General features: G+C 38.6%; 1 protein-coding gene across 1 annotated transcript in view; it reads right to left on the bottom strand.

Moving 5' to 3' along the window:
- CRYBG3 (crystallin beta-gamma domain containing 3) overlaps window positions 1-16,586 on the bottom strand; it is a 115,905-nt gene that overhangs the window by 13,807 nt on the left and 85,512 nt on the right. Inside the window, exon 17 of the mRNA XM_012801491.2 lies at window positions 16,278-16,404. Within this exon, the coding sequence (XP_012656945.1) occupies window positions 16,278-16,404 (127 nt within the window). The remainder of the gene's footprint in view (window positions 1-16,277; window positions 16,405-16,586) is intronic.

Below are 16,586 nucleotides of genomic sequence, written 5' to 3'. Positions count from 1 at the left end.
TTTTTTTTTTTTTTGAGACAGAGTCTCACTCTGTCACCCTGGGTAGAGTACTATGGCATCATAGCTCACAGCAACCGCAAACTCTTGGGGTGAAGTGATCCTCTTGCCTCAGCCTCCTGAGTAACTGGGACTACAGGCACCCGCCACAAGGCCGGGCTGGTTTATCCAGTTTCAGTAGAGATGCAGTCTCACTCTTGCTTAGGCTGGTCTCCAACTCCCAAGCTCAGGAGATCCACCCACCTTGCCTCTCAAAGTCCCAGGATTAAAGGTGTGAGTCACCGCGCCATCTCTTCATCCTTTATGTCAGTAGTTCTCAATCTTCCTAATGCCGTGACCCTTTAATACAGCTCCTCATGTTGTGGTGACCCTTAACCATAAAATTATTTTCGTTGCTACTTCATAACTGTAATTTTGCTACTGTTACAAATCGTAATGTAAATATCTAATATGCAGGATGGTCTTAGGCGACCCCTGTGAAAGGGTTGCTGGACCCCCAAAGGAGTCGAGACCCAGAGGTTGAGAACCACTGCTTTATGTCCTTCAGTAAGATTTTTGTCATTTTGCTCAGAAAAGCTTACCTCCATGTGTTAGATTCCCAATAATCCCAATAATTTATAATTTAAACTGTTCGGAGGTGTCCAACTGTGGCCCATTTGCTGAGCATCTGAGGACTATTTTGCTCATCTGTGGTGTCTGATATCCTAAAAAGTATGCAAGGGAACTTTTTTTTTTTGCTAATCAGCTTTCATCAGTGTTTGTGTATTTAATGTGTGGCCCAAATCAACTCTTATTCTTCCAATTGGCAGCAAAGAAGAAAAAAGTTTGGACACCCTGTTAGATGCTCTTGCCAGTTTGGTTTCTTCCTTTATATTCTTTTTTGTTTTATTCTCATTTTTTTTCTGGATTTTTTCATTGGCTACGACTCCAGAATAGTACTGAATGGAGTAGTGATAGTGGAGATCTTTGTTTTCTGCCTCAATTTAAAGAGAACTGCTCCTAATGTCCCACTAGGAAGTGTGATGTTTACTAAAGGTTTCTGTTGGCCTTTGGTCTCAGTGTGCATGACAGTTAATACCATTCACTATGGATGAGTTCTGCTAAAAAGTTTAATAGTAGCCAAATTCTTCTCCACTTTATAAAATCATTGCTTCCTGTCATTGTGAGGCTGGATTTATAGTCTTCCTCTATTTATAGTTGTGCCTCTTCAGTATCCTCACACAGAATGAATCATGGTCTCGCCAATTCTTATTCTACCCTCTTAACATCATTTATGCCATCATAGTTTTATTCATCTTAAGTTTTTCTACAGCCTGTGGTTATAATATTTCTTTGGCCTTGCCAGTTTGTAGCTGCTAGCACTGGATTACTACTTCAAAGGCCAAACTTCCATGGCAACTCCCCACAGAGACATTACAGGAGCAAGGAGCAGACTGCAGCCGCCAGGGAAATGTAGTAACAGCAGTACCCGCTACGGGTCATGTAGTCGGCCAGTGCTCCAACGTCTTCCGAGGTGGTCTGAAACTCACAGTTACCTCCTTCTTAGGTCAACCAACATTCACTCACATATCCTACTCTCATCCATATTTACCATTATTTTTTTAATATCCAGTCTGATTTTAAAACATTTCATCAGTAGCTGACCACTGTAAACTACTCTTTTCTAAATTATATTCCCCACCCACCCCCTCCTTCTAAAGCCACTATTACAACATTGTCAGTGGATAACACATGAGCCTGTGATAAGTCCAAAGTACAACTTCTCTGAAAGAATGAACTGAAATGGAAGAACAAAGTTTATATAAGTACTGCTTGTAATTTAGGCCTGAATGAATTAGTTAAGTCTATTACTAGTCAATGGATTCTTGGTATTTTTATCATACTCTTGCTAAATAGATGGGACATAGAGGTGAAAGAATTCACAGCTAAAATAAATATAGATCCTGCCCTCAATGGTTTTAGAGGTTCAGTAGGTGTGATGAAAGGTAGCAAGTGAAAAGCACCTTCAGACACAGAGCAAGAATATTCATGGCAGAGGAAAAAACATTACAAGAAATGAACATCATTCAATGCTTCCTAAAATCAGGGTCCTTTAATGCAGATCTTACAGTATTTAAACAGGGGAAAGAGAAAGTGCATGGTAAGTTACCACGCTGCCAGATGACCAACAGAAATAGAGAAAGCTGAAGAAAGATATGGGGTTAAATTGCCACATGAACAACATAAATAAAGTTGAAGGAAGATACTGGAAAGGAAGACATCCTTTATGAACAGGATACATGAAGACTGAGCAATAACATTGGAAAAGTAGGTCAGACAGTACCTTAGAGTCTGGACTTTGTCAGAGGTTACTTGCTCACAGCTATAAATAAGAGAGAAAGAAGAAAGAGCCAAAAGAAGAAAATCATTTAAGTGACCAGCACTATAGTTTGGGAAAGACAGAATGAAGCCCTAAACTTGGTCGTAAAAGTGGGAGGGAGATGACAGGAAAAAATTAAGACATAACATAGCTGACATCATACAATACTACTCTTCTGGATTTTATCTAGGCAAAGAATGGCTGAGACCTCAAAAGCACAGGGAACAAAACCAAAAATAAACAAATGGGACTTAATTAAGCTACAAAGCTTCTGCACAGCAAAAGAAATAGTCAACAGAGTGAACAAACAAAGTGCAGAATGGGAGAAAATATTTGCAAACTGTACATGCAACAGGGGACTAATATCTAGTATTTAGGAGGAAATCAACTCAACAACAATGAAAAAGCAATTAACCTTATTAAAAAGTGGGTTGAGCACATGAATAGATATTTCAAGATGACAAATGGCAAAGAAAGCATATAAAAATTTCAACATCATAAATCATCAGGTAAATGCAAATTAAAACCACAATGAGATATCTTATACCAATCAGAATGGCTATTATTGAAAAGACAAAAATTAACAGATCTATTGGTGAGGATGCAGAGAAAAGGCAAAGTTATACACTATCCATGGAAATGTAAATAGTATAACCTCCATGAAAACCAGCATGGATATTTCTCAAAGAACTAAAAATAGAACTACCATATGATCTAGCAATCTCACTTCTTAGTATCTTACCCAAAGGAAAAGAAATACCTATATAAAAAAGACATTTGCACTCATGTATCAAAGCACTATTCACAATAGCAAGTATATGAAATCAACCTAAATGTCCATCAGCAGAGGGTTCAAGAAAATGTGGTATACATACACAATGGAATACTATTCAGCCACAAAAAGGAATGAAATCACGTCTTTGTCAGCAACATGGACAGAACTGAAGGCCATTATCTTAAATGAAACCACTCAGATATTCGAAGACAAATACCCCATATTCTGGCTTATAAATAGGAGCTAAATATATGTTCACATGAAAGAAGAGTGTGAAATAATAGACAACGGAGATTCAGAGCAGTGGGGGAATTGGAAGGGGGTCAGTAGGAGATGTTTTAGGTGAGTACAATGGGTGTTGTTGCTTCAGTGATAGATGGCCCTGTTTTCACCACAATGCAGTATGTCAATGTAGCAAAATTATGTTTGTACTCCATGAATATGTACAAATAAAAACTAAAAACAAGAAAAAAGAAAAAAAGATATGTCATAAGGTAAAATAGCTAATAGTGACTGAATGTTGGAAATCAAGAAGTAAGGAAAATCAAAGCTGAAGACTATTTGTAAGACTAGATGATGGGGGTTAACGATGATGATGGGGGTTAACAATAATGTCCTTTACCATAAATCGGGAATAAAAGAACAAGTCTAGGAGGAGAAAGGAGTTGCTGGTGGAGCATGCTGACAAAGCCCCACTTGGAATCTGGGAATGGAGCTCAGGGAATAATACACTCCTGCTTACTCTAAAGATTTGGGAACCATCTTCATTGATGGAGGTGGGAGCCTAAAGTTATGACAAAGGAAAATTCCAAGGACAAGAGAGGAAGGCCAAGAATAGATCTCTGGGAAACATCTCCACTTGAGGGGCCAGGAGGAAAATGACAATTGGATTTGTTGACAAAAGTTGGCTATGTTATCTAATTATTTTTTTCATTCATATGCAGTACTTAGCAGAATATTTGATACATAGTTCAGTGTTTAACATTTATGTTGAATAAATAAGTCTAAAATGCATATTCAGCAACACTGTGAAATGTTACAAATGCCACACATTATATAATTATAAACACTGCACAACAACTCAGCCACTTTAAATCTTTTTCTTTGATCAAAGTGAAATAGAATACTTTTAAACTTTCTTATACAAAATTCCTTATCAGTTGTGTTTTATATTCATAGAACCAACACCTAATGCCCCACTCATCAGCTTTGGCCTTTTTGTCATCTTGTTGCTCTTTCACACCTTATGACTATTTCTAAATATAGAAAGGCCCAGCATGACACTTAAGCTCTGTTAAGCCTAATATCAATCCCTTTCATCTGAAAAGGCCTTAGAATCGCAGTTAAACAATCAAACTTACCAAACCAAAGTTGCAGAAAATCATAACAAGAAACAAATCAATAGAAACTCATTCCATTATGGCTTGAAATAAATATTCAGATGTATTATCAGACACAGTTTTTTCAGAAATATATCCTATAAAGAGCCTGATGAAAGTCCTGGGCATTGGTTCCCTTTCCCAACACCAGGCCACCTATTTTTCTCAAATGCTTAAACAGAATCATCTTGGTGTGGTTAAATTAAATTTCTCAATATTAAATTACTTAGGATTTTAGAATTCTAAATGAATTGTGAAAGGAAACTTGGGACCACATTTTGAGGTAGTCTCTACTTGTCTACTATACACTTCATTTGACAGCCACCAAACTAACTCCAGGCTGGCACTAAAAATGAACCTGAACAATAACCTTTTTTTTTTAAAAAAAAGGAATCCAGGTCTGTTATGATGACAGAGAGAATAACATATACAAAATTATTCAAATTTGATTTCCTCAAAAATCCAGTAACAGGGAACACTTCGGTGAGTTGATACATCTCTGGTAGATGGTATTATTGTTTGAATGTATTTACTCTGTCAACTGCACTCCTGCCCAGAGAGGAGGATGAGGAGTCTGATCCCCTATGCACTGTACTGATGCTGTGCTTGCTCTCATGACTTGCTTTTGGCAATAGAATGTGAAGGGACACAGTGGTGTCACAGCCAAGCAGAAGCTTCAAATGTGATTCTGTAGCTAGGGTCTCCCCTGCTCCTTTTCACTATCATGAAAACAGGCATGTCTCCACCTAAGGTGCTCATTAGCCTGGTCCCAAAACAGAATATGTACCAAAAGTGTATCTGAAACCAACTTATAGCCCACTCCTCTCAGAGTGGAGGCCAAACAACCATCCTGTAGTTGCTGAGACAAGATATGGAAAAAAAAAATCTTTTGTTACAAACCATTGAGATTCTGGGGACCACTGTAAATGCTTATGCATGATCTCATTCCCTCTGAGCATGTGAATCTTAAGGCTAGATGGATTCTTTTTCATGTCTAGTTAGAAACAAGATCAGACTACTTATTTATAACAGAAATGAAGGTTGTCCATAATTTGGAAAAACCTATTGCAAAATAGTTTCTTTATAGATGAGTTAATCAAGGCCCAAATAAATCAAAAGATTTTTCTAAGGTTGTATTAGTGAGAAGCAGAACTATAAACTATGCTCCTAGCTCCTCTCATGGGAAATTGACTGCAAGACTGCAAATTATGCACCCATGGACCTCCTGAATATAACAGCAATCTGCACCAACAGAAGTCAGCCTGGAACAACCGATCACTTGCAAGATATAACTAATCTTGTATGAAGTTAAAGTCTTAAGACTCCTCAATATTATACCACATTGCCACTTAAGTGCTAAGTCCTAGCATGTCTTGGGACGTAAACTATAGAAAATTGGAATTCTTCAGTTTTGACTTAAATCAAAAGATTAGCTCACACATACATGAAGTCAAACTCCAGTGGACAGAAACATTTCCTGGAATAAATCCAGAATCTCACTAGATTTTGGCATAGGCAGTAGTATTAACAAAACTATAGAAAAAGGCATATCAATCCCTGAGTAAGAAAAGAGTGAGGGGAGAGAGGATGCAGAACAGGCACTGTGTCTAGCACTGCACAGGGAAAGGACCCACAGAACCTGGAGCATAAGAATGACTGGGCCTGGAGAGTGGCAGGAGACACTTTTGCAAAGGGTGGAAGGAGCATGGAATGTTCAAGATGTATATCTTATTTTACCCAATTATTAGGCTCAATAAATAACCTTCTAATGAATAATTCAGTTTCCTGCATTCTTCCAGACAAGGACAAAAATGCTCAGGACAAAATTGTCAAGCATTCCAGTCATAGAAATCCACTAAGTATAAATTACTAAATTGACCACTGGTTTATATATTCTTTCTAGGTCCAGTCAACTCAGAACCTTGGGGCCTCCCAGGTGATGCACCAAGCCAGTGCTGCCTGTTGAGGCCTCTTCATGGTCAATCTGGATCTTTGCTGGGTTACCTAACCTCATCTCATGCACCTTCCATTCCAACAGCAAACTTGCTGCCCTAACATGTCTTCAACAAAGATCTTTCAAATATTTAAAATATACTCTGAAAAGACTTTAAGAAAACCAATGTACTGCCCTTACATAAACTGAATATACTCCTTGATTGGTACTTGAAGTCAAAAGTCTTCAGATTTCAAGTCTTCCCAGTAGGCATCTTTACCTACATTGCTTGGAGTTCACAGGGCCAAAACTAAAGACAAGTAACTATACAGGACAACTTAACCAAAAGCACTTCTTTCCTTCTGCATATTTTCATTTCCAGTCATAAGTATTCATATTATACTTCATGAATATGAAGAAATTAGAACTCTTCAAAGAAAAATAATAATACTCATTACTTTTGACCTTGTTTCTAAAATGCCCTCCCTAGAAAATTGGTTAGTTTAGTTTATTGAAGTAAGAGTCCTACAAAATCCTTTCAAGAGTCCTACATATTCTTTCATATTTAGACCTATATCTTTTGTTTAATACCAAACAAGTATCATCTGTTGATCTGGCCACTAAAAATTGCTCAGAATATTCCCTTCCCAGTAAATGTGGACTACTTTCCAAATCCTTTTTTTCCAGCATCATAAAAACCTGTGAGACTTATCAACCACATTCTTTTTTTTTTTTTTATCTAGTTTTCCTCCTACAGACAGAAAGTATAAGTAGCCACTTATTTTTTCCAAGTTGGTATCTATAAAGCTACTGAGAAAGACCAAGGACTCTATTTCTATTCCTGTTCCTCAGCCAAGATTCTATTCTTAGCCTGATACCAAGAATACTTTGCCTAGGAATGCCTCGTGAGATAGTACTGTAACCAGCATTATGAACCCTTATATGATTTTGTCTACCTTAACTACTTGGCCCTTTGAGTTGTTTCTCAGAAACCACAGACTTAAATTTCTGGTCTCAAGTTATCATTCCACCTCAGCCTCCCAAAGTGCTGGAATTATAGGCATGAACCACCATATGCAGCCTAAAATGATGGATTTTCTCTAAGACAAAAAGGCTGAGATTCTGAAGGTGCCAGGGCAGACATCCTGATGCTATGATTCACCATTCCCCACAAGCTACCACCAATGCATGTAACCCCTTGTGAGATGCTCCACATTCTGCCCCAGGTAACAGGGTCCCTCCTTTCAAAGTCCATGATATTGCTAGTTTGGAAAGACATATTTGGGGCAGGTTCTCCCATTCTCCCAACAAGACATCTGTCATATTAAAGATTCCATTCTTTCTCAGCAATCCTCGTTGTCTTAGTAATTGGATTTTTGTGTGATGAGCAACTGGACATAGACCAAAATCCTCTTGTGCTTTCCGCAATAAGACTACATTGCTTAGGTTGAGATCAAAGACCCTGAGTGTTACTATAATCCCTGGAGTCAGGTCTGGCCAAAAAGTCTGAGTCATTCCTGGTATTATGGAGGACCACTTATCAGCTCTGTGTAAAACTCAGGCTTTGACCAAACATGTCACTAGAAAACTACCATAACTGGATGTCTTGGAAATACCCTAGGTCTTCACTACTTCTTCTGCACAGACCCAACTCATCAGGAGCTCAGAACTGATGTCCCAGAGCAGTGATCCTATTTTTCTTACATTTAAAATTCTGAATAAATTTCTTTATTTTCTATTGTGTATAAGATTTGGCATGGTTTTTGTTTTGAAATTATCTTTTATTTTTATTTATAAATATTAGTTGTCTATTTTTTGAGACTTTGGGAAAAAAAAGAAGAAGTTAACTGATGACTCTATACTGAACGTCAGAGTCAAAGCATTCTATGATACACATACTCTTATCTGACAATGTAAATGTTACTTTTTTGCATCATTATTATTATTGCTCAATATTTTGTTGCAGCAATTGTCTCATTTCTTTTCTCAATGTATTTATCTTCATTCATTCTTTACAAGGTTTTTGTTTCTAGTCCTTATCTTCAACATTGTTATTGTTATTAAATTTTAAGCCTTTTTAATTTTGTGAAGGCAAAAAGTGGAAGCCAAATAAACACATGTATATGTAAAAAGAAGAAATAAATAAAAGTTAGCACAGGAGGGTGGAGGCAAGATGGCCGACCGGAGCCAGCTTTCCACAGAGGATCCCTGTCCAGAAGGAGAGTTAAAGGACAGAAGTTTAGCAAGTAAGCTGATGGTTTGGAACTGAGCGAAAAGAGAAGGTTGAAGAACGCATATCAACCTTGCTGAAGCGAGCTGTGACCCCAAGGATACAAACAATAGGTAAAAAAATTCATTGCCAAGTGGACGGGAGTCCCCTCTGCCATGAGAATGGCTTGCAGTATACTTTCTACAAACAAGTGAGCAGAGTTCAAATGTCCTCCCATTTTATCCCGCAGGACAGACTCTCTAAAAACCAGACCTCCTTCCCCTATGAGGGTGCCATGGCACTCTCCTGCTAGGCATAAAACTGTATAAAACTATATATATATTCTACATGCAATTCTGAACTCTCAGCACTCCCACCACTCTCACCCCAAGGTCTGGAAGCCTGTCTTCCATGGAGTCCAGATTCTTGGGCATTTTCTTGAGAGGTGTGGACAGGGTGTGGGCTGTTGCAGGTCTGTGCTGATTCTGAGGCACAGGGGTAAGGAGAAAATGGTGGACTGAAGGAACCATATGAGAAAGAGAGAGGCAGTACCTCCCCCACACACCCAGCAGCAGCAGGAACAATAGGGTTCACACCTCTGGGGATATTCTGGAGAGACACTCCCTGTCTCTCTGGTCAACCAGAGAAAGCCAGGCATCATCCAGTGGCAGACATTGGCGGAATAGATCTGGGATCATAATGCAGACGCAGTGAGAAAAGGGTATGCCTGAGGTGGTGCTGGCCTGGGCCTGTGGGACGGATAAATGAAGACGCGTGCAAAGAGATGGCATACTCCCAGGGTGGGGCTGAGCCAGGAGGGCTTTAGTGAGCCTAAGAAATACCCGGCCCTCAGGGGATCATAGCTGAGACAAAGGCAGGTGGGCCAAGGCTGGAACTCTGAGCTGAACATGAACTCTAACCATACCTTCCCCAACACAGACTGCAGGGGAAACAGAAACACAAGCACTGGGCAGCGGCAGAGACCGGGGCTGAGTCCCAGTTTCTGTGACCTCAAACAGTGCCTGATCCACAGGGGAATATATCCAGGACAGAATCACAACTTCTGCGCAAATATAAGTGTCAGCAACATCAATCAGGGGCGGGGCTGGAACTGAGTGAAACTCCCAGCTTCCATTAATCACCGCAGGGAGTCAGGCCTCAGTTTCCCCTGCTGGATGGTGGTAGAGTGCGGAGGGCTGGCCAAGGAGACATAAGATCTCTTTGTGACTCAGGCAGGCTCAAACCCCTGGAGCATCTGCTCACTGGAGAGAACTGGATCATAGCCCTGCAGGGTAACCAGTGACTGGGTGTGACAGAGGTGCAAGGTGGGGAAGGAGACATTAACTTTCCCAGACTAATTCATTTCCATTTACGGAGCACCATAACAAGTCATACTTCAGCTGCCAGCAGACCCCTGCTATCTAGTTGCCAGAAACCTTTTGAACTCCCTCACTTGAGACTGGGTGCTGATTGGGACAATTGATTTGGATCTCGTGGACTGGACCAATCACCCAAGGACTATAAAGTGGTACCCTGTGTGTGTGGTCATGGAAAGGTTTGATTTTCATTTTCCAGTTGTTGCCCATGGAGGGGTGGGGTAACTTAATTGCTGGTATTTCCCCACAGCTGAGACTTCAACCCAGAGTAACTAATTCACTAGGGTAAGACAGAGACTAGCTGAAAACAAGACAGAGCCACTTAGCCCCACTATACCAAGTAAGTCCTCAATGTCTCAGGATGTAGCACTGCATGGGTCCTTTGCAAAGCTCTAGGGGAAAAGGTACAGATACCAGAGCCAGATCTTGGGCAAAGGGCTGGTTAATCACTACTCCAGGAACTCCCAATGCAACTTCACCTTATCTGCTCATCTAGCCAAATGGTGTAAAGTAATCATGGGGCAGAATCAGTGGAAAAACTCTGGTAACCTGAATAACCAGAGTAGATCAACTCCCCCAAGGAATGATACAGTGGACACAACTGAAAATCCCATTCATAGACAAATGGCTGAGATGTCAGAAATTGAATTCAGAGATTGGATTGCAAATAAGATTAATAGAATGGAGGTAACGTTGGAAGTAGAAATTCAAGGAGCAATTCAAAACTTGTCTCAAGAATTCAATTAATTCAAAGACAAAATCACCAAAGATTTTGACACATTGAGACAAGAATTTGCAGTTCTCAAAGATCTGTGAAATACAATAGAATCCCTCGGTAACAGAATGGAACAAGAAGAAGAAAGGATTTCTGACATTGATGACAAAGCATCTGAACACTCCCAAGGGCTCAAAGAGGAAGAGAAAAGGAGAGCAAAATAAACCATTCTCTCAGAGACCTCTGGGATAATTTGAAGAAAACTAATATTTGCCTTATAGGATTTCTAGAAGGCAATAAAGGTGCTTTGCAAAGCACAGAGGCTCTTCTTCATGAGTTTATGAAGGAGAACTTTCCAGACATGCCAAGAGATTCAGAAATTCAGAGAGCAGACACATTCAGTACCACAACTGAACCTGAATAAGACATCCTGCAGGCACATCATAGTTAACTTCACTAAAGTTAATATGAAGGAGAAAATTCTGAAAGCAGACAGATGTAAGAAAACCATAACCTACAAGGGGAAGAATATTAGAATGACTGCACATCTCTCTACTGAAAAATTTCAAGCTAGAAAAGGGTGGCCATCGACTTTTAATCCCCTCAAACAAAATAACATTCAACCCAGGATCCTGTATCCAGCTAAAGTGAGTTTCATTTATGATGGAGAAATCAAATACTTTAATGACATGCACATGTTGAAGAAATCTGCCATAACTAAACCACCTCTCCAGGATATTCTCAGACCTATACTCCATAATGACCAGTGCAATCTTCCACCACAAAAGTAAAGTCACTCAGAAACTATTTATCAAATTCCAAGTTCTACAGTGGCAAAAGGATTAAAAATGTCCACTGGACTTTTGAAAAACTCGATACCCAAAATTCTACCAGGCTTATCAATATTCTCAATTAATGTGGTGGTTTAAATTGGCCTCTAAAGAGGCACACATTGGCTGACTGGATACAAAAACTCAGGCCAGATATCTGCTGCATACAAGAATCTCATCTTACCTTAAAAGATAAATATAGACTCAGCGTGAAGGGATGGTCACCTATATTCCAGGCAAATGCAAATCACAAAAAAGCAAGTGTTGCGATTTTATTCGCAGATACAATAGGCTTTAAACCAACAAAAGTAAGGAAAGATAAGGATGGTAACTTCATACTTGTTAAGCTTAACACTCAATATGATGAGATTTCCATTATTAACATTTATGCACCCAACCAGAATGGACCTCAATTTACAAGAGAGATTCTAACAGACATAAGCAATTTGATGTCCTCCAGCTCTATACTAGTTGGAGATTTTAAAACTCCTTTGGCAGTGTTGGATAGATCCTCCAATAAGAAGCTAAGCAAAGAAATTTTAGATTTAAACTTAACCATTCAACAATTGGATTTAACAGACATCTACAGAACATTACATCCTAACAAAACTGAATACACATTCTCCTCATCAGCCCATGGAACATCCTCCAAATCACATCTTAGGTCACAAGTCTAATCTCAGCAAATTTAAAGGAACAGAAATCATTCCTTGCATCTTCTCAGACCATCATGGAATGAAAGTTGAATCCAGTAACAGGAATCTGCATACTCATATGAAAACACGGAAGCTAAATAACCTCATGCTGAATGATAGCTGGGTCATAGACAAGATTAAGAAGGAAATTACAAAATTTTTGGAACTAAATGACAGAGAAGATACAAATTATCAGAAACTCTGGGATACAGCAAAAGCAATCCTAAGAGGGAAATTTATAGCACTGCAAGCCTTCCTCAAGAGAACAGAAAGAGAGGAAGTTAACAGCTTAATGGGACATCTCAAGCAACTGGAAAAGGAAGAACATTCCAATCCCAAACCCAGCAGAAGAAAAGAAATAACCAACATTAGAGCAGTATTAAAGGAAATTGAAAACAAAAGGATCATACAACAGATCAATAAACCAAAAAGTTGGGTTTTTGAAAAGGTCAATAAAATAGATAAACCTTTGGCTAACCTAACCAGGAAAAAAAGAGTAAAATCTCTAATTTCATCAATCAGAAATGGTAATGATGAAATAACAACAGACTCCTCAGAAATTAAAAAATCCTTAATAAATATTACAAGAAACTTTATTCTCAGAAATATGAAAATCTGAAGGAAACTGATCAATAATTGGAAGCATGCCACCTTCCAAGACTTAGACAGAATCAAGTGCAAATGTTGAAGAGGCCTATATCAAGTTTTGAAATAGCATCAACTATACAAAATCTCCCTAAAAAGAAAAGGCCAGGACCAGATGGCTTCACATCAGAATTCTACCAAACCTTTAAAAAAGAATTAGTATCTATATTACACAACCTTTTCCAAAATATAGAAAAAGAAGGAATACTACCCAATACATTCTGTGAAGCAAATATCACCTTGATCCCCAAACCAGGAAAAGACCCAACAAGAAAAGAAAATTACAGACCAATAGCACTAATGAATATTGATGCAAAAATATGCAACACCAATTAACAAACAGAATCCAGCAACACCACAAACAAATTATACACCATGACCAAGTAGGTTTTATCCCAGAATCTTAAGGCTGGTTCAATATACATAAATCTATAAATATATTTCATCACATGAACAAATTAAAAAACAAAGACCATATGATTCTCTCAATTGATGCAGAAAAAAACTTTTGATAATATCTAGCATCCTTTCATGATCAGAACACTTAAGAAAATTGGTATAGAAGGGACATTTCTTAAACTGATAGTATTGAATGGAGTTAAATTGAAATCATTTCCACTCGGATCAGGAACCAGGCAAGGTTGCCCATTGTCTCCCCTGCTTTTTAACATTGTAATGGAAGTCTTAGCTATCACAATTAGGGAAGAAAAAGCAATTAAGGGCATCCACATAGGGTTAAAAGAGATCAAATTTTCCCTCTTCACAGATGATATGATTGTATATCTGGAAAACACCAGGGATTCTACTACTAAACTTTTGGAAGTGATCAAGGAATATAGAAGCATCTCAGGTTACAAAGTCAACACTCATAAATCGGTAGCCTTTATATATACCAACAATAGCCATGCTGAAAAAACAGTCAAGGACTCTATTCCATTCACAGTAGTGCCAAAGAAGATGAAATATTTGGGAGTTTATCTAACAAAGGACGTGAAAGATCTCTATAAAGAGAACTCTGAAACAAAACAGCATGGTACTGGCACAAAAACAGAGAGGTAGACGTATGGAACAGAATGGAGAACCAAGACATGAACCCAGCTACTTACTGTGATTTAATCTTTGACAAGCCAATTAAAAACATTCAGTGGGGAGAAGATTCTCTATTTAACAAATGGTGCTAGGTCAAGTGGCTGGCAACCTGTAGAAGACTGAAATTGGATCCACACCTTTCACCATTAACTAAGATAGACTCTCACTGGATTAAAGATTTAAACTTAAGACATGAAACTATAAAAATACTAGAAGAAAGTGCTAGAAAAACTCTTCAAAAAATCATCCTGGGTGAATATATTATGAGGAGGACCCCCCAGGCAGTTGAAGCACCATCAAAAATACACTACTGGGACCTGATCAAACTAACAAGCTTCTGCACAGCCACGAACACAGTAAGTAAAACAAGCAGACAGCCCTCAGAATGGGGGGAGATACTTGCAGGCTATGTCTCCGACAAAGGGTTAATAACCAGAATCCACAGAGAACTCAAATGTATTAACAAGAAAAGAACAAGTGATCTCATCTCAGGGTGAGCAAGAGACTTGAAGAGAAACTTCTCTGAAGAAGACAGGTGCATAGCCTACAGACATATGAAAAAATGCTCATCATCCTTAATCATCAGAGAAATGCAAATCAAAACTACTTTACTAACTTTGGTAAGATTAGCCCACATCACAAAATCCCCAAACCAGAGATGTTGGCGTGGGTGTGGAGAAAAGGGAACACTTCTACATTGCTGGTGGGAATATAAAATGTTCCTTTTGTAAAGATGTTTGGAGAACACTTAGAGGTCTCAAAATAGACCTGCCATTGGATCCTACAATTCCTCTACTAGGTATACAACCAAAGGACCAAAAATCACATTATAACAAAGACATTATGTACCAGAATGTTTACTGCAGCCCAATTCATAATTGCTAAGTTATGGAAGAAGCCTAAGTGCCCACAGACCCATGAATGGATCAATAAATTGTGGTACATGTATGCCAGGGAATATTATGCATCCTTAAAGAAAGATGGAGACTTTACCACTTACATGTTTACATGGATGGAGCTGGAACATATTCTTCTTACCTAAGTATCTCAGGAATGGAAGAAAAAGTATCCAATGTACTCAGTCTTACTATGAAACCAATTTATACTTTTCTTATGAAAACTATAACCCAATTATAGCCCAGGATGAAGGGGAAAGGGGAGAGGGAGGGAAGGGGAAGAGGAAGGATGAGGGGAGGGAGGGTGGGTAATTGGTGGGACCACACCTACAGTGCATCTTACAAGGGTACATGTGAAATTTACTAGGTGTAGAACATAAATGTCTTAACAAAATAACTAAGAAAATGCTGTGAAGGCTACATTAACCAGTTTGATGAAAACATTTCAAATTGTATATAAAACCAGCACACTGTACCCCATAATTGCATTAATGTACACAGCTGTGATTTAATAAAAAAAAAAGTTAACACAGAGCTTACTAAATAAAATAAAATAAAATTCTGAATAAATGTGTTAAAATGGTGAACATACTTCCTTTATAAGCACAGGCCTCCATGGTGACCCAGATATTTCTGCACACACCAAGCAGAAAGCCTGGGTTCCCCCAAATAAGGTTTAAAATCAATACCAGTGGTGGTCCATGACTTAAAATGACATTGTAAACCTGAGTAGCAGATAAATTGTTACATGACTTATCTAATAGAATTATACGGTGGTCAGGTTATTATTTCTATATTTTAGCAGCTGTGACAGCAATATCCATAGTATTACCAGCTCATATTGATTGCTCACCACACGTTGGACATTTTACAAACATCATCTTATTTAATGTTCCAATGGCCTTGTAAGTTGTACTTTCTAAGTACTTCATTTTTTCTTTCTCAGCATAATCTTTTCCTTTTCTCTCAACTTCTAATCTCAATTTCTTTTTTCCCACATGAAAAGTCTTTATTAATCTTCTTGTGAAAAACCCACACATCGGCTGCAGATAAATCGTGTAAGTTACTTGGTAAGGAAACCAAGTACTTCGCTGATTTGGTTAAAGTATCAAACTGGGATTTAAGCCCAAAAGCCTATATTACTCTAGGTGTTGAGTTTGTACCCCTAATTACAAGAAAGGAAAGAAAAATATCAGTCTTATATTTTGGTTAGGTATGGTGAGTAAACCTCAACTTTACAACTGATAAATAGGCTATTCATATTTTTGATAGTTTAACATTTCCCTTTGTATCACTTCTTCCAACTTTACATTATCATCTGTGGTAATTAAACTGCACAAGAAAAAGAATCTCAAACATGCTCTGAGCCAAGTACTCACATAATCAATAGGCTTGAGAGATTTGACTCTAGCCGCTGGGCAGCCACAGGAAGTAAGGTCAGAATAGAGGCCTTCTTCTAATACACACTGGTTGTCAGAAATGTTCTCTCGGTAAAACAGGAGCCAGCTAAAAGTCAAGCAGTAAGACAGTCGGTCAATCGCATTCAGTTGGCAGTACAGGGTCATCATCATGCTGTGGGAGCCAGGAGGGTGCAGGGAATAGAAGACATGATGCTGACCAACATCAGTGAAAAAACAGCTGCATGAGGAGGGGAGGGGACGGGGAGGGTGGGTGGAGGGAGAGTAGTT

Source organism: Otolemur garnettii, unplaced genomic scaffold, assembly GCF_000181295.1.
Source record: "Otolemur garnettii isolate 467f Iridium unplaced genomic scaffold, OtoGar3 scaffold00009, whole genome shotgun sequence".
NCBI lineage: Eukaryota > Metazoa > Chordata > Mammalia > Primates > Galagidae > Otolemur > Otolemur garnettii.
The sequence above is the reverse complement of the archived record's forward strand: the minus strand, read 5'-3'. Positions and strand labels throughout refer to the sequence as shown.